Source organism: Fusarium odoratissimum (assembly GCF_000260195.1).
Source record: "Fusarium odoratissimum NRRL 54006 unplaced genomic scaffold supercont1.6, whole genome shotgun sequence".
Classification (NCBI taxonomy): domain Eukaryota; kingdom Fungi; phylum Ascomycota; class Sordariomycetes; order Hypocreales; family Nectriaceae; genus Fusarium; species Fusarium odoratissimum.
The window spans coordinates 1,434,576-1,456,011 of NW_022158692.1; the positions used below are offsets into that span (position 1 = coordinate 1,434,576).

Sequence of the window (21,436 nt, forward strand, 5' to 3'; positions counted from 1 at the left end):
GAGGAGTCTAGAGCCCATATGATTGGCTGATGGTTTGAAAACTTAGTACTGGAAGCAATTGCCCGGCCATTACATCAAGGCTCATATTCAGGTGGTGATTGAAGTCTGTTTGAAAGACAAGTATGAATTATTCACCCTTCAGAAATTCGGAGCTAAAATCATCTCTCCTTACTCCGTGCAGTTGTTCAACGTTGCGGTGGCAAAGCTGTTCTGAAACCTCGGGTGGCTGGATCAATAGATTCATGCGATAGTAGTAGCCCCAAGGTCTAGATCTCCATCGCCATTAAACAAGCTCCTCTCGGCCCGGGAGTGCTCTGAAGAGGCCTCGCGTCTATGAAGATGGCAAAGTATAAGGAAGTGGCAGGAAAATCGTTGATAGGTGCCGTATATGGACGAATAGCTATACCCGTCTTGGCACCATATCACTGTAGCTTGGCGGCGCCACTAATTGACAACACTTGCAGATCGCCAGCTCAACACCAGAGCCCAAGCTTCAACTTCTCACCGACAGAGCCCAGAACAACGGGGACGGCGAAAAAAGTCCTTGCCTTGGGTAGAAAGAACGGCAACGGTTGGAATTGGACTATTCAGACTTAAAAAATGTCTATTCCTATGCATCGACTGGGCGGTCGCGGTACGTCATCACAAAGAAGATGGAAGTTGTTGTTTGCGCCGGAATCGGCAACGCGAGAATTCGAAGTGCGGCGCTTTGATATGAGACGTCAAACACTGACAGTTCGATCTGGTTAGCCTTTGCTCACGACGATGACGATATCGAACAAGAGTACGACCGATTGAGAGACTTGGCGCGAGCCGAGGCGGAGAAGCGCAACGATTGCTTCGCGCGTGTACGTTGAATACAACTCATGTCGGCCGAAGGGCAATACAAGGTAGCTGACTTTGCTTGCAGTCGCGTCAGGCATATGAAGATGGCGATGGTGCTGGAGCAAAGGAGCTCTCCAATCAGGGCAAGGCACATGCTGCCCGTATGGATGATTACAACCAGCAAGCAGCCGATTTCATCTTCCGTGAGAACAACGCCTCTGGTCGCGTAGAGGCGGACTCGATCGATCTTCATGGTCTATACGTCGAGGAGGCTGAGAGAATTCTTGAGGAGCGCATTCGTGCAGACCAGCGCAATGGACAGACACATCTCTATGCCATCGTCGGCAAGGGACACCACTCAGCTGGTGGTGTCCAGAAGCTCAAGCCCAAGGTCGAGGAGCTGTGCCAAGAACTTGGTCTCCGGTACGAGACCGATGAGGACAACACTGGGCGAATTATCATCAACCTCCAGGGCGGAGATCCTGTCCCTCCCTCGCACTCTGGTGGTTACGGTGGTCACCATGGTGGGCAGCAGCATCACCAACCTCAGCATCATCAGCCTCAGCACCACCAGCAGGAACAGCAGAACGACGACGTCGGGCAGGTGCTGCCTTGGATTCTGAAGAAGTTGGAGAAGGCCTGTTGTGTGGTCATGTAAACCTTGGATATACTCTTCTGAGTTGCCATTCGTGGAAAGCTTCTTTGGACTGCTTCTTCAACGCATTTATACCCTGATCGTGTGGGGTTGGAGAGATTGTGGCCTTCTGAAATCCTTGTTTGTGATTACTTTATCTTGTCAAGCATTCTGGAAAGGCTAGGTGATTTAGATGAAAGACATGCGGAACGTTCACGTTAAGAATTGAATTGATGGAGATATGTATCAAGTCTTTATTTGCTCGCTAGACATAGGAAAGCTGTATTGTATGTAGATCAAGGCTCCTCTATACCCAAATGTATCTGTGAAATCGAACGCTTTAACATTTTGTTACAATATATTCAAAAGTCTTCTCCACCACTTTTCTTAGACATCCCTTGCTTATGCTTCGGTCGAATCCTTGATGTTAATCATCTCCTGGCTCTCTGTGGGCTTAGGAGCCTTACAGAGAGTGAATCCAACGGCCTCGCAGATGATCGCGACCATCATCTCCATAATTATACCAGCACCGAGATACATCCAAACATCCTGCTTGTGGCCGCCGAGGATGAGGGCGCAGGTGTAGGCAAGTCGGACAACGACAAAGGGCAGAGAAGCACCAACGGCGATAAGAAGTCGATGCTCGCCATCAGCAATGTAGGACTGGCTACGGAGAGCAAGGAAGAACTGGCCCAAAACCAAGACAAGTACAAGAATCATGAGGATGACACCAATCTTGCACTCGGAGTTGTACTTGACGCTGGGAGAGGAGCCGTTGAGTTCGTAGTCCGAGTTGGCACCGCCAACTGAGATAAGGATAATGGCAGCAAGCATCAGAAGTTGGATCGCACGCTGATAGATCGGTAGAACGCCGCGGCCGCCCTGTCGCTTGATAGAATCGAAGCAACGACTAAGCAGGCCGAGAAGGATAAGGATCAAGGGGCCGAGACCGAGACCGTTCAGTGTAAGCCAGCCAACGTAAAGGCTTGTGTTACTTGGGTCATTGATAGTTGCGAGGAGCATAGAAGAGCCGATTAGACGGGCAAGTGATAGAATGCAGATGTAGAGCCAGCCAGCAGTGCGTCCAAAGCCATGAGTCTTGCAGAGAAAGAGGGCTCCGATGAGGATGAAGGTATAGATGACAATCTCAGCGATGGCAATGTCATCGTGAGCGTCCATAGGTCGAGCCATTGTAGTTGAGTTTGTTGTGGTTAGTATGTGAACAAAAAGTCAGTTGAGTTTCAAGATGGTCCTTGGAGAATAGTTGACTTGTAAATGAATTGATGGTAGGCGAAGAGTATGAAGTGAAGAAGTGATGATTGTATTTCTGTTGTGATCTATTGAATATTTCTCCCAACTCGAGAGATACAGGCATACTTATACATGTCACCGTCGACTCGCATGCCCAAACTTGAATATAGGAGATGCTGTATAGTCGGCACAACGGCAACATCACAGCCTCAGTTTATCCCCACTGAATATTGACAGCTCGAGACACTTGCCCAAACGAGACAACGTCCTTTACCAGATATGCATGAGAAACAGAGACTTAACCATAAACCTTGCCGCCGTGTGGCATCAGGAGCTATGGCCCGGCGTCATTCCCGAGATACAGGGTCGCATGCAAAATGAGAATGCGATATCCCACCAAGGCTGAGTTCATTCATCGAATCGTATGCCCAATTTGGTTTAGCTCGCGATCCGCTCAAATGGGATTGCAGGGTTCTGGTTTGTGGCTGTAACGAACCTTACCTTGTAGGGCTGTCTATTCGAGTGCCGTGATCCGTGTGAACGACCAAAGCGAGAGCGAATATGTTAGTCAGTGACACTTCTTCTGCATGTAAGATCGTGGCTTGCGCCTGTAAGGGAGAGTTCTTTGTTGAAGGGAATTTTGAGTTCCCTTTTCGGGAAGTTCTTGAAACTGCAAGTATCGACATCTGCCTAAGGTACCTTAGTTACTTCGGCTTTGCCGCCTCGAATTACTCTCCTGCTGAAGAGAGCAACATGAAACAGAAGTTTTTTGAAGTACTGGTGTTTAGCTGATAACGAATTACATTATACGAGGCCGTGGTTTGACTCACTCAAGCTTTGTTCTGTTGATCAATCAAGGGTCTTACAGGCACTAAGCTAAGGTAACCCCACACAAAGTGAACCCTCCAAATGACGTCGAGCCTTTCGAAAATTCTCCAATCGACAACTTCCTCCACTGACGAGACCTCCATACCAACTTCGACAGCGCCAAAGAGGCCTGATGTTCACACACTACTATTCTCAAGTGTAGTTGTCGATCTAGGAAGTTTGAATCACTTCCTCTCACCAGACGATGCCTGTATGTCCCCCACTTTGTGACAAGTTACACGACCCCTCAGCTAAGTCATCGCCCAGCTCATCATTGTCTCTGGACTACCTACCTCAGGCAAGTCGACACGATCACAACAACTTTACGATTACCTCTCCAAGCGTATCGCCGATTCAAAATATCGCCTACACCTCATCTCTGACGAATCCCTTTCTATCTCCCGTTCCGTTTACGATCTTTCGAGTCTCCCCGCACATACCAGGTCTGCGAACGCCTCAGAGAAGGATGCTCGCGCTACAATCTATGGCGCCGTGAAGCGCGTACTTAGCGACAAGGACATTGTGATTCTTGATGGCTTAAATTACATCAAGGGTTGGCGATACCAACTACACTGCGAATCTAAGGCTGTGCGCACACCGAGCTGTATACTGCAGATTGGATGTTCAGTGGATAAGGCACGTGAGGTTAATGAGGCCAGATTAAAGAAGAGAGAGGCCGAGGCATCCAAGACAGCGGATAAAGAAGAGGCAACGCCTTCAGCTACAACTTCCGGCGATACGATCGTGGACTCTACAGAGCCATACGAGCCCGGCAATTGGGACAACTTAGTCTTTCGATACGAAGAACCCAATCCCATGACCAGGTGGGACAGTCCTCTCTTCACGCTTATCTGGGAGGATGATGAGGCCCAAACCAACAAGGTCTTCTCCGACCTCTGGGACGCAATCGCCGGCGAAGCCCGCAAGGTTGTGCGCCCGAATCAAGCAACAATACAGCGCGGCCGCGAGGAAAGTGGTGACTACTTGTATCTCCTGGATCGCGAGACATCGGATGTTGTGAAGCGCATAGTCGAAGCACAGCGAGAGGGTGACGACGTTGACGAGGTACGGATACCGTCTGGCTCTGTAGAACTGACGATACATTTACCCGCGGGCAATAAGGTTGGCCTCCCACAATTACAAAGGTTAAGGAGGGCGTTCATGGGGTTGAATAGAGGTGGTATTGGATTGGAGGCTGTGGGCGATATGAAGTCTTCACGGCTGAGAGACACCTTTGTGACGTATCTCAATGATTCGTTTGAGAAGGATGAATAGTAGTTTTTCTCTATGAAGGTTGTGACCTCATTGTAAAAGCTCTTAGTGCGGCTCAGTGTGATGGCCTTGATGTGACTATAGAGTCTTGACACCTGCTTACATGATCACACAATGAGTTTTCTCACATGCCCAGGAAGTTCAGAATTGTTCATTGAGATAAATCACCGGGCGGGATGTACCTGCGATGAGCAAATGAAATCAGTGTAGTACACTCATACCAATGTGCTCGCCCATGGTGTCTAATCATGAGCTGAACATGCCAGCAGAGCTTATGATTGGTTGTGGGTTCTATAGCTCCAGGGTAGCCTTTAGATCAAATGCCATGGACAACAATGACCTGCATCGCAGATGGCATAAGATGAAGAAGAAGACGTTCCTTGTTTTCTTCTTCTTTTTCTCATTTCAACTTATAAGTATGCCAATATATTTCCCTGGATATGCACACATTATAGGTAGCCTAGGAGAGGTAAGAAAACTTAGGATATACATCCAAAGCAACAAAAAAACTCGAATAAGTTTAGGACAGACTTAACAAGCTTAGTATGCACTTCGTAGGTCTTTAGACTGATTATTTCTGGCACCCTTATCGAATGTCAGAAGTTTCCTTGCTCCTTGAGAGTAACATCAGACAGTGTAGTCTGGATGATAGATAAACATGAGAAGCCTGAAGCTCGGACGAAGAATAACTGCGGCTAGTACCTCACGGTCGAGAGGAAGTGTTTTGAATACGCCCTAGATGCCCCGAGTCATAGCACGGCCCAGGTTGACACCATTTCCTCCACCTTGCCGACAAGTTCAATGACATAGATCGTTCCATCATGTTTGTCAGCAGGGTGCAGTGGGTTACTGGACGATTCGAGATTCAAGATGGCGAAGAGGCGAGAGGATTTATAAGATACTTCAAGAAATTATAATGGGCAAAACAGCATCAGTGTTGGAAAATGGCGAGTGAGTCAAAACTTGATCCATAAGTATCGTCAGTATTGTCATCTGAGACGCTGATTGTCGAGGTAGGCAGCTGGGGCCGCGCAACAAATGGAAGCCTTTGATCCACCATGACCGCCATATGCCGCTGTAACACTTGAGACAGTGTAGACCGAGCTACCAATGCAAGAGCTAAGTACTGTCCACGGTTCCTGCGTGGCACTCAACAAGGTGGCGGGATCATGAGCAAATATGTGTAAGGTAATTTACGCAGTGTGTTTAAAATCATTATAGAGCAAACTATATGTTCATTTGCAACCAAAACCTACCTTGTTACAGTACAATGGAAGCTTCTGCTGGCTTCCACCTGTTTTGCCTTTGTAGTAGTCGTCACTCTCTGTTTGCCTGTTGCTACCGCCTTGCGCCCGCCTCTGTTCATCATACTAGTGCCAGCCTAGAGCCCCACCATCAAGCACGGCTGAGCTAAGCTACTTCCATCCTTGCAACATCATTGTTCCGCCCCGTTTCAGGGAATCCGGTGATATCATTGGCCCACAGCTGTGGCGGTCGGCCAGTGAATCACTGTCAAACAGTTCCGATGAGAGGGAAGGTGCCCTGTGGCCTTTGAGAACAGCTCGAACCTTCATTACCTTACCTCCGACCTCACCTCTGCTTTAACTCTTGCATCTCTCAAACTTCAACACAAACTTTCTCTCTACATCCCCCCCACGAATTCTCCTATTCCGCAATTTCTATTTAAACACACATCACACACGCAAGAGCCAGCACTTGGCTTTTTTTTATCTTGCAACACTCACAGCTCCCCCTCCTTTCGTCATCACCGAGCCAGCATCAGCTTCGCCTGAAGCATCCAGATAACCATCATGGCTCCCCAGCCTGACGAGCACCACCCCCACAAGAAGGTCAACTTGACGTATGTGAAAAACCACCTCTGGATCTATCCCGATCACTGTTCTTTCGGCAAGCGGAATAACTGACAAGATTACAGCGACCCTTCCGGCGCCGAGGTCAAGAACGTTCGTGACATACCATTTGATGAGATGCCCCAACATGTCGCTAACCGCTGTGCAGGAGGATGATGTCGCGACCGCGATTCTCAAGAAGAAGAAGAAGCCTAACCAGTTGATGTAGGTGCTTTGCGCTGTTCAGTTCGCATACAATTACTGACAACACCAAGGGTCACCGATGCCGTCAACGATGACAACAGCATTATCGCCCTCTCCGAGGCCACTATGGACCAGCTCCAGCTTTTCCGAGGTGATACCGTTCTGGTTCGAGGCAAGAAGAGAAAGGACACCGTCCTCATCGTTCTTGCCGACGAGGAACTCGATGATGGCAGCGCTCGCATCAACCGAGTCGTTCGTCACAATTTGAGAGTCAAGCACGGTGATATGATCACCATCCACCCTTGCCCGGATATCAAATACGTCAGTAACCACTGAATATAAACATGAACTGGCTTCTAACATTTCTGCAGGCCAAGCGAATTGCTGTTCTCCCCATTGCTGATACCGTCGAGGGTATCACCGGTTCCCTGTTCGACGTTTTCCTCGCTCCCTACTTCCGAGAAGCTTACCGACCTGTTCGCCAAGGAGACTTGTTTATCGTCCGCGGTGGTATGAGACAAGTAGAATTCAAGGTTGTCGAGGTCGATCCTCCCGAGTATGGTATCGTCGCACAAGATACTGTTATTCACTGCGAGGGTGAGCCTATCCAGCGAGACGAGGAAGAGAACAACCTCAACGAGGTTGGTTATGATGATATTGGTGGATGCCGAAAGCAAATGGCCCAGATCCGAGAGATGGTTGAGCTTCCTCTCCGACATCCCCAGCTTTTCAAGTCTATTGGTATCAAGCCTCCCCGAGGTGTTCTGCTCTACGGTCCCCCCGGTACCGGTAAGACTCTAATGGCTCGAGCTGTTGCCAACGAGACTGGTGCTTTCTTCTTCCTCATCAACGGTCCTGAGATCATGTCCAAGATGGCTGGTGAATCCGAGTCAAACCTCCGAAAGGCTTTCGAGGAGGCTGAGAAGAACTCCCCTGCCATCATCTTCATCGATGAAATTGACTCTATCGCCCCCAAGCGTGAGAAGACCAACGGTGAGGTCGAGCGACGAGTCGTCTCTCAGCTCCTTACCCTCATGGACGGTATGAAGGCCCGCTCCAACGTCGTCGTGATGGCTGCTACCAACCGTCCCAACTCTATCGATCCCGCCCTTCGACGATTCGGCCGTTTCGATCGTGAGGTCGACATTGGTATCCCTGACCCTACTGGCCGTCTTGAGATTCTTCAGATTCACACCAAGAATATGAAGCTCGGCGATGATGTCGACCTGGAGCAGATTGCCTCCGAGACACACGGCTACGTCGGTTCCGATGTTGCTGCCCTCTGCTCTGAGGCCGCTATGCAGCAGATTCGTGAGAAGATGGATCTCATCGACCTCGACGAGGACACAATCGATGCCGAGGTTCTTGACTCTCTCGGTGTCACCATGGAGAACTTCCGTTTCGCCCTTGGTGTGTCCAACCCCTCCGCTCTCCGCGAGGTCGCCGTCGTCGAGGTTCCCAACGTTCGCTGGGAGGACATTGGTGGTCTCGAGGAGGTCAAGCAGGATCTCAAGGAGAACGTTCAGTACCCTGTCGACCACCCCGAGAAGTACCTCAAGTTCGGTATGTCTCCTTCTCGAGGTGTGCTGTTCTTTGGTCCTCCTGGTACTGGTAAAACTATGTTGGCCAAGGCCGTTGCCAACGAGTGTGCCGCCAACTTCATCTCCGTCAAGGGACCTGAGCTTCTCAGCATGTGGTTTGGTGAGTCTGAGAGCAACATCCGAGACATCTTCGACAAGGCTCGTGCTGCCGCTCCTTGTGTTGTCTTCCTTGACGAACTTGACTCCATTGCCAAGGCTCGTGGTGGATCCATGGGTGATGCTGGCGGTGCTTCTGACCGTGTCGTCAACCAGCTCCTGACTGAGATGGATGGTATGACTTCCAAGAAGAATGTCTTCGTTATTGGCGCCACCAACCGACCCGAGCAGCTCGACCCTGCTCTGTGCCGACCTGGTCGTCTCGACTCGCTCATCTACGTACCTCTGCCCGATGAGCCCGGTCGTCTCAGCATTATCAAGGCCCAGCTCCGCAAGACCCCCATCGCCTCCGATATCGACTTCGGCTACATTGCCTCCAAGACCCACGGTTTCTCTGGTGCTGATATCGGCTTCATCACACAGCGTGCTGTCAAGATCGCTATCAAGGAGTCTATCGCTGCCGATATCGAGCGCCAGAAGGCTCGCGAGGCTGCTGGTGACGAGATGGACACAGATGAGGATGCTGAGGACCCCGTGCCCGAGCTGACCAAGGCCCACTTTGAGGAGGCTATGCAGATGGCTCGCCGATCAGTATCTGACGTCGAGATCCGCCGGTACGAGGCTTTTGCCCAACAGATGAAGAACGCTGGTCCTGGTGCCTTCTTCAAGTTTCCCGAGGCCGGTGCCGAGGCTGCTGGTGCTGACGGCGGTAACTCATTTGGCGATGCTGGCAACGATGATGATCTCTACGACTAAGGACGGCAACGACTGTATGGACATGAGTCCTTTGTATTCTAATAATTTCACTCGCACATCTCTACATTGGCTCGTAGGCTGCTAGTGGGCAATCTACTCACGCATTCTATGCAGCTGATATTCGAATGGGAGTTGGTAGAATGGTAGAGGAAAGAAGAACGGCAACCTGATCCTGGCTTTTCTGATTAGCCAGAAGGATATGAAAGTAGTCACGGTGTGACTCGAGACGGATTTGCGTTTTGATAGATGATGAAATTGATTCCCTTAGCTTTATATCAAGTCTAAAAGTGATTGTTTCCTGTGTGTGCTAAATTGATTATATTAGCAGGTGTCATAAATCTGTGGTAAGATGGGCGCTTCCTGCTTGGCCCCTATACTGTTTATTTCATTTGATACAAGGCTTGTAAACAGTCGTCTTAATACAATGAAGCTGAGAGCTCCATCAGTCTGCAGCTGGAAATGAACATTTCTCGCCTTCACGTAGGAGATATTCATAAAGTACATCAGCCTTGTGGCGCCAAGAAGGGCAGACATTAATTTTTCACCGTAGCAAAATCGTCAGAGATAGTCATCAAGGTAATGTCTATTCATTTGTGTCATACGTAGTTATCGTCTCGTGTCCATGCGTTCGGGGTCCTGTCTCCCTTCCAACACCCCGTGCGAGTATGTTTGTTGTGCATTATAATATAAGTTAGTTTGCTATTCAATAAAGGCCCTCGTTAAGCTATTCTTTGGGCGTATCCTGACTTGTCCGGTTTTGCGTATGTAGGGCTTGCTGGTGTATGGTAGTAAGCACCCAAGTTATCGAACCCTTGTTGGGCTTCTCGCATTGTTTGGATATTGTCTTCGGTTTTGTTGTAATTCAGAATGCCGGGCATATTTTCTGATGCGACGAGAATTATTCTATCACCTCTTGACTTGGTTCAAATGTTTCAAGGGATAGCCGCATCTTAAGCGGTTCCTTCGTCCTCGATGTCGCAAACAGCTTCTAGGCTCTCCCTGGTGACGCGAAGAGCCTCCTCGATTACCGACTCCGGCACAGCAAGACTAGGCTTAGCGTCAGCCGCACCATTAGTCTTCGGGGCATCGCCGTTTGTTGCAGGCTTAGCGCTCGTTCCGTTCGAGCTCGATGATATGGGGTTGAGGGCAGAATCGTGCCGGACATCTTCGAGCACGCGACTCAGTAGGGCGGGAAAAGTTGTCACTTCGCCGGAGCGCAGCAGAGCAAGTGCATGCGATTGGATGGCCGTGGGCCAGTTTGTAGAATGAGAGTTTAGCGCGTGGAGAAGAGCATCTTGTATTCTTGGATAGTGTGTTAGTAGGTTGTCATGATAGAAACTGGCGAGGGAGGGGGAGAGTACTTTGAGACGTGACCGTCGCGCAGAAGCACTGTGTTGATTTGTGAGCGTAAATCTGGATCCAGAGTCGCCTGTGTGTGGTTTGCGGCGCTGGAGGGCACCTTGACGGGGGTAGAGGGTGCGTTGTTGGACATGATGGCGATGCAGGTGGAGGATGATCAATTTTGGTCCCGCTGAGGGAGAGCGTCGGCGGGAGACGGAAAGTGTTGGTCTGAGGGGACTCTTGACCAATCGCAATAGTTTTTCCTTCGATGCTGAGCCAAATATCGTGTACAAGACACAGCGAGGGCTCTCGATCGGTCGCTCCGAAGCTCGAATGTTGTACGCTAGGTCAGGAGTATCACTTCGTTTATTTCTAAGATAACAATTGAACTATAACAATATGATTAGCGGCGTTCTCCGACTTGAGCAAAGGCCAAAAATGGAGCTCTTACCCACCCACAATGTATCGATAGAGGTCAACTCAATGATACAGAAGATAGAGGTTGATCGTCAGAAAGTAGTAGCAAGGCTGAGGCTGGGGATAAAAGCTTCAGGGCGCACAAGGCTGAAGTGCATTTGTGTTTGATTGGGCGCAAGACTCCACTCTGGTTGTGGCGGTGCTCCACAGAGAAACTTTATTGTTATCCTATCGACCAATCCGAATAAGAATAAACAACACAATATCATATAGAGCAAGCACTTACACGCTCTGGACGACAATGAGATAAACATTCAGTAAGTTATCTCATTCAGTTGAATAGAAGCTTCAGCAGAGCACAATGGCACTTGATTCTCTAGCTCCATTGTCACTTCTTGCTGTACGTTTCAGAGAGTATTGCTTTTTCTATCCCTGGTCAAGATCACTTCGCTTGCTGTGTGGCTTGTTTACGAGTTTGACCCCTAGTTCATTGATTTACACCACGCACTAGATATCGCGAAGGGAATTTCGTCAATCTTATCAGACTCATCTTGTGGGCTGCGTCCGGTCTAAAAGAGATTGAGATCTTATGGTACTCCTTAATACACGAGATTTGGTGATATCTCATTGTGGACTTGAAATTTCCATCAACTCAACACATTCAGTCATATCTGAATGCTATTGTCAATGACCATTGAAAGTACTATTCCTGCCGAAGATAAGACAACGGGCTTAAGATATAGGTTCTATCATGTTTGTTCGCCATCTCGAATAGCATTGCAGCAAGGGATGGTTAAGCGAAACTTAAGTCTTATGATAACTTCATGCAACAACCAGAGTTATTAAACCATAAAAATTTAAGGTCAACGAAAAGAGCATGAAGAAGGTATGGATTACAACATTCTAGGCCAGGTGAATCATGACTCTATGGGAGAATTGCATTATTCAGATGTGAGCACTTAATCAGTTTCTGGAGGCTGGTATACGGCAGTTTTGTAAGTGATAAAGAGAATAATTCTCCGACTTACATTACACTGCATGTCGGAGATTCTGTAAATTAATTAAGCCAGACAGAATTAACCGTTGTCTCAAAATCCCCCCCGTAGCCCACCATCAACTATTTACTATTGACTATTCCAAGGAGCTCGATGGGTTTAAATTTGGTGATTCGCTCTCACATACCAGGCCAAAGGACAATATACCATCTCTAACAACAGACAGAAAAGTATGCAATGAATGAACACGGGCTTGTTTTGGAATTTGGTTGAGGTGATTTGGGGGGATATATCGCGAGATATGACAACACTGTATCTCTTGGGTATAATGCGAAAAGAGACGGCCGACAGTCGTACATCATTCCCCAATACATAGAATGGCCAGTAGGATGTGTCCGAGTTGTTCTCACTATGACCCCTGACGCCATTTCTTCCACGTCAATGATGTTTGTAGAGTTGAGTCAGACCCGAGACGTACAATTCGTATCATCATGGCAAGATCCCCGCCATTGGGCTCGTCTTGCAATTCTAGGGTGCCTCACGACCAAGCCAATGGTCTGACCGCTCGCTTCGATAAATTGGCAAAGAAAAGTTATTCGCCGTGGCTAATCTGGGATGCCGACGGCACCGGACATATTGACCATCCTTAAGAATGTCATCAACATGGATGTGAGACGGTCTACTTACCCTGCATCCTCAAATGTTGTTTCACTTGTAAGTCGTTGGAAGACAGAAAACAGATGCTCACCTGACGGGGGGGAAGAGTTCCCCGTTCCGTGTACTAGGCATAACTTTGTGCCTTAAGAGGATGCAACCACCCTCATCCTTAACCAACAAGGACAATGCGGATGTCATCCGGGAACATCCACTATTGAGTTGAGAGATTCGGGGCGTACCATGGCCCATAGGTAGCACGATGTGGCTATCGGGCTGACATTTGTGCCCATGACGACAAACAGACATACATAGTTATGCCATGGTCGATGCCGATGGTGTTGAGCCCTGTCGTCGCTAGTGATTTACCTTGGGTTATGCAATGCGTTCCGACGGGTACTTTACCCCAGGCATCCACTACACAGACTGGCGGTACCCGAATCATCCATCCATGTCAACTATCTCACCGGAAATCCCACTTTCAACTGGACTTGGACTGACTTACGGCCCGACCCGTTGGTATACCCGGTAATGACAGTTTCCCAGTGTCGGAGCCTGTAGGCATTGTGCTCACTCTTCACACCGACACATCACCGTCTCGTCTTGTTTGTTAGCTTGCCACGCCACAATCAAAGGAATTGAGCTTCCTGTAGCTGTCTAGTATAATTCTCCGGAAGCTTCGCTCCCCCGCGCTGCACGGCTCCGTCCCAAGCCATCACATGAGCCCTTGCTGCCGCGAGATGAGATAACTTGGGGAAGTCAACCGAATGTTCTTGGCTGAGGGGGGCCAGTTGCTTGTTTGTTCGGTAGCTCGCCAACCCCGGTAGCCACCCCAACATTGCGGTCATAGTTGTATAGGCGGTGAACAGCACCCAAGAAGCAACAAAAAGGCCCTCACGGCGAACCTTATCGCATCGACCCATCACAGTTGCAGCTGAGAGCAGGGAGAGCTCTTGGGCTCTTGGACTCTTGTTATTCCACGTCAGACGGGACCCAACTTACAGCTGTTCAAGGGTTTGTTCCTTCTGTCAGCGATTTTAAGATAAGAAATCCATGTGAAGCCTGCTAGCTATCTGGAGGTTTCCAAGGACTTGCATATAATCTGCGAAGTCATGAGTATCTTTCCCTGATCGTAATTTGCGGAATGAGGCCAAAAGTGTAATGGAGATGTTCAACATACGCTTGATGTGAATCATTGACTCGCGAAAGCAGCAGGCGAGCAGGATCGCAAACGTTGTCCATCTCCACCATATTTGATGACCATTTGGCTAAGTGAAACGAAGTTGTCTGTTGTTTTCAGTGCATGAAACAAGTGTTCTGATAGGACAGACTGTCACATCTGAAACGAAGGCACTCATCGCAAGCAAAGTAACCCAACCGTCCTGCATGTTCAGAGTTGAGATTCCGAGCTGCATATTTCGGTCTTTGCCCAAGTGGTTGCAGGACGTCGACTAGAGATCTCCTTGCTTTCCAAGGCGAGGAAAGAGAGAAACAGTCCACTTGACCAGTCAAGCATAGCACTTGACAAGCCCAAGTAGCATGCCGGTTTTCATATTCTCTAATAGTGTTACCGTTTCTTATCTCCCACAAATCTCAGACATTCAGACACCGTTCACAACTTGTCTTGGACCACTTCTGTGAGGTATAATCGGCTTCATTCAGCCGATGAAAGCCCCGACAAGTCCCGTAATGCCATCAGTATTACTTCCTGTTGCAAGGGTTTGAGTATGATTTCGGCTCGCGGTGAAGCTGGTTGGACCCATTGGAGCGGAAACCTGCAAGCTTGTTTGTATCACAATGCAACCGTTATCGAAACTCGGGATGAACCCCATTTGCTGGAATAAACTTCCCGTTAGTCGACAGACTTGTCGGTGAGCCATGTCTTGAAGTAGCTATCTACCTGAGGTGATAGCATGAGGTATGTATGCACAAGGATGCACGTCGTCGACCCGAGGTGCCTAAACTCGCTGACAGGGTGGTGATTAGCTGGGCTAAGTCTCCCTTGCGATTGAGGCTGAAGTATCGGATTGGAGATCTTGTCGTTTGATGTGGGGGATGATCATCGAGGCTTGAGGCGAAGAATGAGCCGGAGCCAAAGAGTAGTGGGCCATCTCCAGGATCTCCTCGTGGTTGACCGGTCAAGTGAAGTACCGCGCAAAGTCACCGTCCCACACCGCGCATCCACCTATCATATTGCTTTGCAGCCACGCACATGTTTCCCCAGAAAACTAGAACAGGCAGCTGAAGCGTATTCAGCTGCATATTATACGTGCAGTGACGTTGGGGAGCCACGAGGGCTTAGTCAGAAGCATTGCAAGCCATGAGGGACAGCACTTGATCGAACGGCGAGTGACACTGATTGCATGCTATTCATGTATTTCCTCGACATGAGATAACCATAGAGAGTAGGGGTTGTATCCTGGTAGTTTGAAGAAGAATGAATGACTCGCCAAAAGCACTCAAGACGCAACATCGAATGGCGGTCATTTTCAGTCGTATGTATCGTCCCGTATGCGTAGCTCCTTGTGGGCCTATGAAACGCAAACCGATGGCGAGCCGCATATGGGCGGATGTATTGCTTGGCGAGGCCGAGACCCAATAGAACGGAGTTTGCATGAATAATGTCTCTGGAACTGATCTCATTGAACAGAGTATTGAGGCCTGTATTCATGTGAAATTTACGAGTGTCAGAACAGGAAAGTTAAGTCCGATACCACGGGCCGTGGAGGCGAATCGACATAATGATCAAAGGACTACCGGCCAGACCATAACCTGTCCAAGGCTGTTGAGCAGCACTGTGCATCTAAACGAGTCTCGAGGTGGGCATGCCATGACCCAATCGCAAACGTAATGCCTGCCGAATACTGCCTGGCACTTCTTAATGACAGATCATTTCTCCTGCCGAGGTGAAAATGCACAGAGTTGCTGGCGGTTTTGAGTTTCGAAAAAGCAATAAGGCAGTATAAGCTTGGAGAGAGTGTCTATGGACAAGACACTGGCAGGGGTCTTCGGGGGCAGGGTTATCTGTGTGTAGGCTTGTGGTTAACCTAACCTGACATGATGACTGTAAGGTGAGTAAGGTAGGTCAGCGACCAATACGAGGAGTGAATCTGCGCTCTTAAAGCAATAAGCAAAGAAAGGCATGTCACGCGTAAACAATATAGAGGAAACAAGATAGACGAGAGAAGATAAGACCCTTCGAAGCTACTCATGCCGGACAGTGGAGTTTGTGTAGGACTCAAGGCCAGAGCTGAACGAATGATGCATCACCATTTGGGAACTGAATAAAGGTCGGTATGATAGGTATGTCTTGACGAGTATGAACGGCTCTTCTTACCTAGGTCCCTTGCTCGCGAGATACAATACACTAGACAAGTGTGCAGCTAGTGATAAGGCGCAAAAGATCATGGATCAGGCATGTTGAACCAGCAGCGGAAGTTGTGAGAGGTGAGCTGTCAGACAAGCAATTCTTCATGAAGCCGGCAAGGTATGAAGTTGTGGAGGGAAGCTGAAGGAGGCTGTCCGGAGTGGATGTCTAAGGAGGTACCAAGATAGGTATCCCGTTCAATCTGCCGGACTGTAAGGTAAGGCACTGATTGAATCTCAGGTATTCGGCAGGCAATCCCCACCGGCCCCGTCCTTCCATATTTGCTGACTCTTTCCTTGCTGATGCTATCAGGTTTTGAAATGTTGACAAGGAAGGTACAGTGCAGCGCAGAAAACGGGAGTGTAGTGCGGTGCAGTACAATAAAGGAAGGAAGGAAGGAAGGCACAACAGAAATAGAAACAGCAACAGTTGGCCTCAAAGACTCTGAGAGTTGCAGCCGGCGGCTGGCAACATCTCATAATGTAGGTGAAGGGAAGTTAGGTAAGCGAAGGGGACGCTCATATCGAATCGTATCGAGTCTCGATATCTTTCTGGTGGGAGGTGGTGAGTTAAGAAGGCGCCGTAAGAAAGGATATCCTTGAAATCAATATATGCATCTGAGTCAATTAGGCACTCGCTGACTATGCTCGCCTTGTTTTGAGTTGTGCAGACTGATGCAGGCTGCCTAAATGAACAAGATACCCCAGTATTTTACTGCGTAAGATATTCATTCCTAGGTAGTATGTATACAACCTATGCAAGAGCTCTATCCCAGCAACCTTCAAGTTTCACTTCGGGGCATACATACATGCGCATACTCACCTACCTACCTATACATACATAATACATACATTATGTATGGCATCCCGTAGCTCATATCTCACATCACTCGGTATCACCTCGTATTACCTTGATCACATCACATCACATCAGCAAGTCTGACTTGGCCTGAATGGCCTCACTTCTCGCTTCCTTCAGAAAGCCCATGGGGTAACACGTACCTGGGTGCGGATGCCAAGCAGTGTATTCTCGGGGTGAATCTGTTACAAGATGGAAAAGAAGAGGGCCTGGTTTCGCCAGATCTCGACCCGGTCCAAGCCCCTTCGACTAGATGCAGTCGTCTGCAGATATGACACCACCCACTGCCCACTACAGCCACAACGACAACGACATACCTACCACCAACACCACTTTGATTAAGGCACAGGACCCGAAGAAAAGGGTGAGGCTTGAATTGGTCGGAGTGAGACGAATGCACGTTTGACTCTTTTAGAAGGTTGATTCTCACATTCAGCAGCTGTATTGGAGTGTTTGTCCCTTAGGAGGTGTCCTCACTTACACCGAGAAGAACGGCATCAATTGTGGAGGTGGGGTCATTATCACACTTACTTAGACATTTTCATGATCTTTGGCTCTGGCTAATACAGAATCGGATGTCAATCCATACCATTTTCCATGTTTAGAACACCGAACATTACTGATCAGTTGGCAATGGAGGGTTGTGTCAATTTGGCTTGGCTTTGAATTTATTCCAAGCTGGGCTCAAGTGCAGGCTGCCATGCCATTGCCATGGCTCACTAAAACCAACACTAGGATCGTGACGGAGCGGCTCTTTGAGCCCTGGTGCTGGGCTACCAGTCGTAATCAGTAAGGACGGAGGGGCGACCATCCGCTTGTCCTCTTAGTCTGACCGGGTCTTCAACCAGTCATTCCCACTTCATGTTATGGCTCGCGGGACCGTGACCTGGGATACCGCAACAGCAAGTACAACAGGTGATGCGGACTTAGCATTCCACAATTTACATTCCGCTATCTTCTTGCCTGGCCTGTCTTTGTTTTCTGCTTTGCTTTCTTTTTATCCATCAGCTCATTTCTGCACCTTTACGAGTTGCTACCCATAAGTTACCTGAGTTGAATTGAGCTTCCGTACCGTAACCAGTAAAGGTCCCGCTTTGACGGCGGCGCCGGTGATGGTGGTGATCCATAAAATGAATGCTAGGGGGACTGGACCCTTGAGAGGATTGGCGGAATAGGTGCAGTACAGATTACAGATGGCTGTTGGACAAGAGGCACAGACAGGTGTCTTTACTCAACTCTTCCACCTCATCAAGGACACTATCCTGTCCAAGACAGAGGGTCTGGAATTTTGGTGACCAAGACTGGGATTGTATTGCAGCCCAGGTCTCACAAGCTGACTGTTCTCGTGGCTCCCATGCTCAGTCAAGATGAACTGACCTGTCAACGGCTTAGACACCCATGCTTGGCTGGCGGCCAGACGCCGGGGTTTTGCATCAATCGGATAACTTGACGCGAAGCTATTCAAGCAAATGTTGTAGAGACCACAGGCGTGTCTTGATGACTGGCATGAGCTGTGCACGACAACACTTTGATTTGAACAACGGGCCCAATTGCCTGCAGATACTTATGCAGCAGAGCAAGCGGTGAAAGAGAAAAGATGCTCATCATCTCATGATGAAGTAGAGGTAGCGTTGTAGCTATGGACGGTAAAAAAAAACACGTCCGAAATTTTCTGCTTCTTCACCGAGAGTGTTCCAGTCAAAAGGCACTTGCAGATCTCATTTGGGACTGATGAAGATCAAATCACAGTACCATCCTAGCGCGGACCGCGATCCAAGGTAGTCATGTTGGATACCGAACATTAAGCCCTCATGGTGGATAAAATAGATTGATCAATGGAATCCTTTTCTTTGTAGCCAAATATTCGCTAGTAAGGTATACAATGCTGCTAATTAGCTCGGACCTTTTCTTCGGTATTAGTAGATGTTGGGGTTGTCGCTTTTCAGTTGCCGAGGTAGTATAAACACATGAAAAGTTGATACAGACAATGTTATCCAAGTCTGGCAGAGACAATAGAAGCAACGCTTGTACAATAAAAACAACCATGGACTGACTTGTAAGTTGTGACGCATTACGACAGCTACAGCTCACCGGCAGTTGTATGAAAGAGGGTCAAGCTAACAGGCCTCAGGACAACAAAAGCAGCCTCTGTGGAGTCAGCACATATTCAAGGTGGAGGAGAGTCAAGCATTATGAGTCCTTCGTGGTGACACCTGGGCATAAATGGTGGGGAGAGAAAACAGAAAGACTTGAGACGCCATCGAGAAGGTATGGAGACACGGATGACCCTTGTAAACAAAAGCAAAACCTTCAGTGAACAGTACATCTGCTATTGGATGTCAGCAAAAATTAATTGATCAGTTAATTGACCATTTTAGCCGCCCGCTCATCTTTGTCAGTTTTCCAGAATCGGACGGTGCATCGCCAATCTTAGCTTGCACACCAGGGACTGCACTCTTCCTTGACCTGAATCTCACCTTATCACTCACCTTGCGAATCCGACATCTGACAGCAGCACGGAATCCGACAGTCCCACTGCAGTCTGCAGCCAAAGCTTTCCCACCAACGCAACAACGATCGATCTGGAGAGCAGAGAGGGGATTAACAGCTAGGTAATGTTAATACCAGCGTTTGGTGCAGTACAGAGCCAACAATGGGGCTTTTGCGCATATGCTCGTTCTGTGTAAGCTTGTACACTTACTGTACTTATTACATCGCAAATACCTGAGAACCTGTTTCACCGTGCATCACTCGCCGCTTGATATCGTATCGCATCGCTGCTCAGCGCCGCCCCGCGCCTTGACACTAACCAACAGATCCCTGATGTATTCTAGGACTTCTCTGTACAATGGAACGAATAGTCAATGGCAGATGGCGCAGCCAAAGCTCATTCGTCAATTGCAGCTCAGTTTTCTCTTTCCTCTCCTCAGGGACCTGCGTCAATTCGCATACCTACATGCAGGAAACTACTGTAGCTGGCGCAATAAGGAAAAGATCAAAGACCATCATCTGCAGCCTAAAGTTTGTGACACGACACGACAACACAGCACAACCTGCCCGCCGGTGAAGGAGGGCTGTCACTTTTCTTTTTATGGCGGGAGAGCAGCCCACCCCTCCTCTTCGACCCTGGCTTTTCAGCGATTCTTGTCTCGGGAATAAGAACACCATCATGACTTCTAAAGCCAAGACTCAACAGCGATGATCTGCCCGGCCAGATCTCTCCGATCCTTTCCTCCGTTGCTGGCCGAGAAACGTCCTCCTGACTCGGCCTCCCATATGACTTGACTCGGATGACGACGGCGGAGTAGAGGTGGTGCTGTGGAAGTGGAAAGGGGGTTAGGCAGGGCAGAGTAAACTACGTCAGGAGCTCAGATCTAGGTACACACATCTATACCTAGACAAGGTGAAGGCTGGGATCTGGCGGTCGGGATCGAAGATGGTGGAGGACTGCTGGGCACGGGATGAAGTAAAGACTTGGCCAGTCACTTTCCAGTATAGACAACTGAGACACATAAAGATTGTACTCGATAGATCATATTGGAGTAGAAACTTCAATGAACTGAACTCAATGAAGCAAATGCCAGGGTCATAGTCATGACGCCAAGGCAAGCCTCTTGATACCGTACCCGCAGCCTACAAGCCCTGCCAGGCACAATACGTGATCTTTATTCGACCTGCGTGGAGAGGTCTCCAACCGCTTCTTCTTTGGAACGGCAGCAAGCGAAATCGCAGGTTGTGTTGGAGGTACAATACGGGGTACATGTTCCTGTGCAACCATTACACTGAGCTAAGGCACGGAACATGGAAAGTCATGGCCCTCACTTACATCATCACTATCGCCATCATCTTAGCCACCGTGACCACTTACACGGCCTTACAGTTCACACCAAATGTTCCAGATACGATCGCTGAGGAGTCATGTATGAATTTCATGAATCAATCAGAAGCAGGCATCAGGTCACTGGGAAGAGAAATTCATGATTATTGACACAAAGACAGAGACATACACACCGCTTAATCAAACCGATTAGACGACTAGCTATGCAAGTCCTCTGAATTCCTGGCTTGCTTTCACAAATCAACATAGCCCGTCCCATGCGGATTCGTTTCCTTGGTTTGTCATTGGACTCCATAACCATTTTGTTGTGCGCCAAAAAACAACAATTGAGTCCATGATACAACAGCGTAAAGCGGATGACTACTGTAGTCTACCGAAGCGCACAAACCAACACCATCAGCCGCTGGGCGGCGTTCTGTCCGGTCAGTGCAACGGATTATCGAAACTTTACAAGGGGACAGGGAGGGTTGAGACGGGATGGATTGGCTGGACTGGATTGAAAAGGACTGGTGACTTTGTTTACACACGGTCTAAATTGGGACATCTTCAAGGCTGAGGTGGTGCGCTATCACGATACCCCTTAAACCAATAGGGGAAGTCAAATTGAAAT

At 48.7% G+C, this 21,436-nt stretch overlaps 8 protein-coding genes across 31 annotated transcripts; 5 read left to right on the forward strand and 3 right to left on the reverse strand.

The window, feature by feature from the left end:
- The first annotated feature begins 362 nt into the window (after window positions 1–362).
- FOIG_05141 (uncharacterized protein) lies at window positions 363–2,906 on the forward strand. Of its 3 annotated transcripts, XM_031203600.1 has the most exons (3): window positions 363–634; window positions 751–848; window positions 911–2,906. In XM_031203600.1, exons 1-3 carry the CDS (start codon window positions 601–603, stop codon window positions 1,481–1,483), a joined length of 705 nt encoding a protein of 234 aa, XP_031067179.1. In that variant the 5' UTR covers window positions 363–600; the 3' UTR covers window positions 1,484–2,906. The 3 variants fall into 3 exon arrangements, with proteins under 3 accessions (XP_031067179.1, XP_031067180.1, XP_031067181.1); XM_031203601.1 differs by having other exon boundaries at window positions 363–848; XM_031203602.1 differs by having other exon boundaries at window positions 751–1,853.
- FOIG_05142 (uncharacterized protein) lies at window positions 1,674–3,175 on the reverse strand. The gene has a single exon (XM_031203603.1). It carries the CDS (start codon window positions 2,648–2,650, stop codon window positions 1,862–1,864), a length of 789 nt encoding a protein of 262 aa, XP_031067182.1. The 5' UTR covers window positions 2,651–3,175; the 3' UTR covers window positions 1,674–1,861.
- A 228-nt stretch (window positions 3,176–3,403) lies between these two features.
- On the forward strand, window positions 3,404–5,121 carry FOIG_05143 (uncharacterized protein). Its single transcript, XM_031203604.1, has 2 exons — window positions 3,404–3,788; window positions 3,845–5,121. Exons 1-2 carry the CDS (start codon window positions 3,783–3,785, stop codon window positions 4,850–4,852), a joined length of 1,014 nt encoding a protein of 337 aa, XP_031067183.1. The 5' UTR covers window positions 3,404–3,782; the 3' UTR covers window positions 4,853–5,121.
- A 932-nt stretch (window positions 5,122–6,053) lies between these two features.
- FOIG_05144 (cell division control protein 48) lies at window positions 6,054–9,665 on the forward strand. Of its 4 annotated transcripts, XM_031203605.1 has the most exons (5): window positions 6,054–6,710; window positions 6,786–6,813; window positions 6,869–6,924; window positions 6,975–7,224; window positions 7,275–9,665. In XM_031203605.1, exons 1-5 carry the CDS (start codon window positions 6,661–6,663, stop codon window positions 9,354–9,356), a joined length of 2,466 nt encoding a protein of 821 aa, XP_031067184.1. In that variant the 5' UTR covers window positions 6,054–6,660; the 3' UTR covers window positions 9,357–9,665. The 4 variants fall into 4 exon arrangements, with proteins under 4 accessions (XP_031067184.1, XP_031067186.1, XP_031067185.1 ...); XM_031203607.1 differs by having other exon boundaries at window positions 6,054–6,813; XM_031203606.1 differs by having other exon boundaries at window positions 6,054–6,924.
- A 99-nt stretch (window positions 9,666–9,764) lies between these two features.
- On the reverse strand, window positions 9,765–11,234 carry FOIG_05145 (uncharacterized protein). 2 transcript variants are annotated; one of them, XM_031203609.1, is made up of 3 exons: window positions 11,149–11,234; window positions 10,718–11,086; window positions 9,765–10,658 (listed from the first exon to the last, which is right to left on the reverse strand). In XM_031203609.1, exons 2-3 carry the CDS (start codon window positions 10,846–10,848, stop codon window positions 10,307–10,309), a joined length of 483 nt encoding a protein of 160 aa, XP_031067188.1. In that variant the 5' UTR covers window positions 10,849–11,086; window positions 11,149–11,234; the 3' UTR covers window positions 9,765–10,306. The 2 variants fall into 2 exon arrangements, with proteins under 2 accessions (XP_031067188.1, XP_031067189.1); XM_031203610.1 differs by having other exon boundaries at window positions 11,153–11,228.
- A 759-nt stretch (window positions 11,235–11,993) lies between these two features.
- Window positions 11,994–17,336, reverse strand: FOIG_05146 (uncharacterized protein). Of its 16 annotated transcripts, XM_031203617.1 has the most exons (5): window positions 16,101–17,024; window positions 13,944–15,827; window positions 13,169–13,865; window positions 12,588–13,111; window positions 11,994–12,527 (listed from the first exon to the last, which is right to left on the reverse strand). In XM_031203617.1, the coding sequence occupies exon 2, from the start codon at window positions 15,432–15,434 to the stop codon at window positions 15,066–15,068; it is 369 nt and encodes a 122-aa protein (XP_031067204.1). In that variant the 5' UTR covers window positions 15,435–15,827; window positions 16,101–17,024; the 3' UTR covers window positions 11,994–12,527; window positions 12,588–13,111; window positions 13,169–13,865; window positions 13,944–15,065. The 16 variants fall into 16 exon arrangements, with proteins under 16 accessions (XP_031067204.1, XP_031067203.1, XP_031067205.1 ...); XM_031203616.1 differs by having other exon boundaries at window positions 11,994–13,111; window positions 13,944–15,787; XM_031203618.1 differs by having other exon boundaries at window positions 11,994–13,111; window positions 13,269–13,865.
- Window positions 17,260–17,587, forward strand: FOIG_05147 (uncharacterized protein; the record flags this gene model as incomplete). Its single annotated transcript, XM_031203627.1, has 2 exons — window positions 17,260–17,352; window positions 17,404–17,587. The coding sequence occupies 2 exons, from the start codon at window positions 17,260–17,262 to the stop codon at window positions 17,521–17,523; spliced, it is 213 nt and encodes a 70-aa protein (XP_031067206.1). The 3' UTR covers window positions 17,524–17,587.
- Window positions 17,588–19,221: 1,634 nt separating this feature from the next.
- On the forward strand, window positions 19,222–20,668 carry FOIG_05148 (uncharacterized protein). Of its 3 annotated transcripts, XM_031203630.1 has the most exons (3): window positions 19,222–19,256; window positions 19,367–19,671; window positions 19,823–20,668. In XM_031203630.1, the coding sequence occupies exons 2-3, from the start codon at window positions 19,604–19,606 to the stop codon at window positions 20,145–20,147; spliced, it is 393 nt and encodes a 130-aa protein (XP_031067209.1). In that variant the 5' UTR covers window positions 19,222–19,256; window positions 19,367–19,603; the 3' UTR covers window positions 20,148–20,668. The 3 variants fall into 3 exon arrangements, with proteins under 3 accessions (XP_031067209.1, XP_031067207.1, XP_031067208.1); XM_031203628.1 differs by having other exon boundaries at window positions 19,367–20,668; XM_031203629.1 differs by lacking the exon at window positions 19,222–19,256 and having other exon boundaries at window positions 19,306–19,671.
- Window positions 20,669–21,436: the final 768 nt, after the last annotated feature.

Bases quoted from the DNA above. Each gene is read 5' to 3' on its own strand.
- FOIG_05144 (XM_031203605.1), top strand. From the start codon at position 6,661: ATGGCTCCCCAGCCTGACGAGCACCACCCCCACAAGAAGGTCAACTTG. The intron at 6,925-6,974 runs GTAGGTGCTTTG...GACAACACCAAG, and splicing joins AAGAAGCCTAACCAGTTGAT to GGTCACCGATGCCGTCAACG. The intron at 7,225-7,274 runs GTCAGTAACCAC...ACATTTCTGCAG, and splicing joins CTTGCCCGGATATCAAATAC to GCCAAGCGAATTGCTGTTCT.
- FOIG_05146 (XM_031203612.1), bottom strand. From the start codon at position 15,434: ATGAATACAGGCCTCAATACTCTGTTCAATGAGATCAGTTCCAGAGAC.
- FOIG_05142 (XM_031203603.1), bottom strand. From the start codon at position 2,650: ATGGCTCGACCTATGGACGCTCACGATGACATTGCCATCGCTGAGATT.
- FOIG_05141 (XM_031203600.1), top strand. From the start codon at position 601: ATGTCTATTCCTATGCATCGACTGGGCGGTCGCG. The intron at 635-750 runs GTACGTCATCAC...CGATCTGGTTAG, and splicing joins GCATCGACTGGGCGGTCGCG to CCTTTGCTCACGACGATGAC. The intron at 849-910 runs GTACGTTGAATA...CTTTGCTTGCAG, and splicing joins GCAACGATTGCTTCGCGCGT to TCGCGTCAGGCATATGAAGA.
- FOIG_05148 (XM_031203628.1), top strand. From the start codon at position 19,659: ATGCTCGTTCTGTGTAAGCTTGTACACTTACTGTACTTATTACATCGC.
- FOIG_05145 (XM_031203609.1), bottom strand. From the start codon at position 10,848: ATGTCCAACAACGCACCCTCTACCCCCGTCAAGGTGCCCTCCAGCGCC. The intron at 10,659-10,717 runs GTACTCTCCCCC...ACACTATCCAAG, and splicing joins CGCGACGGTCACGTCTCAAA to AATACAAGATGCTCTTCTCC.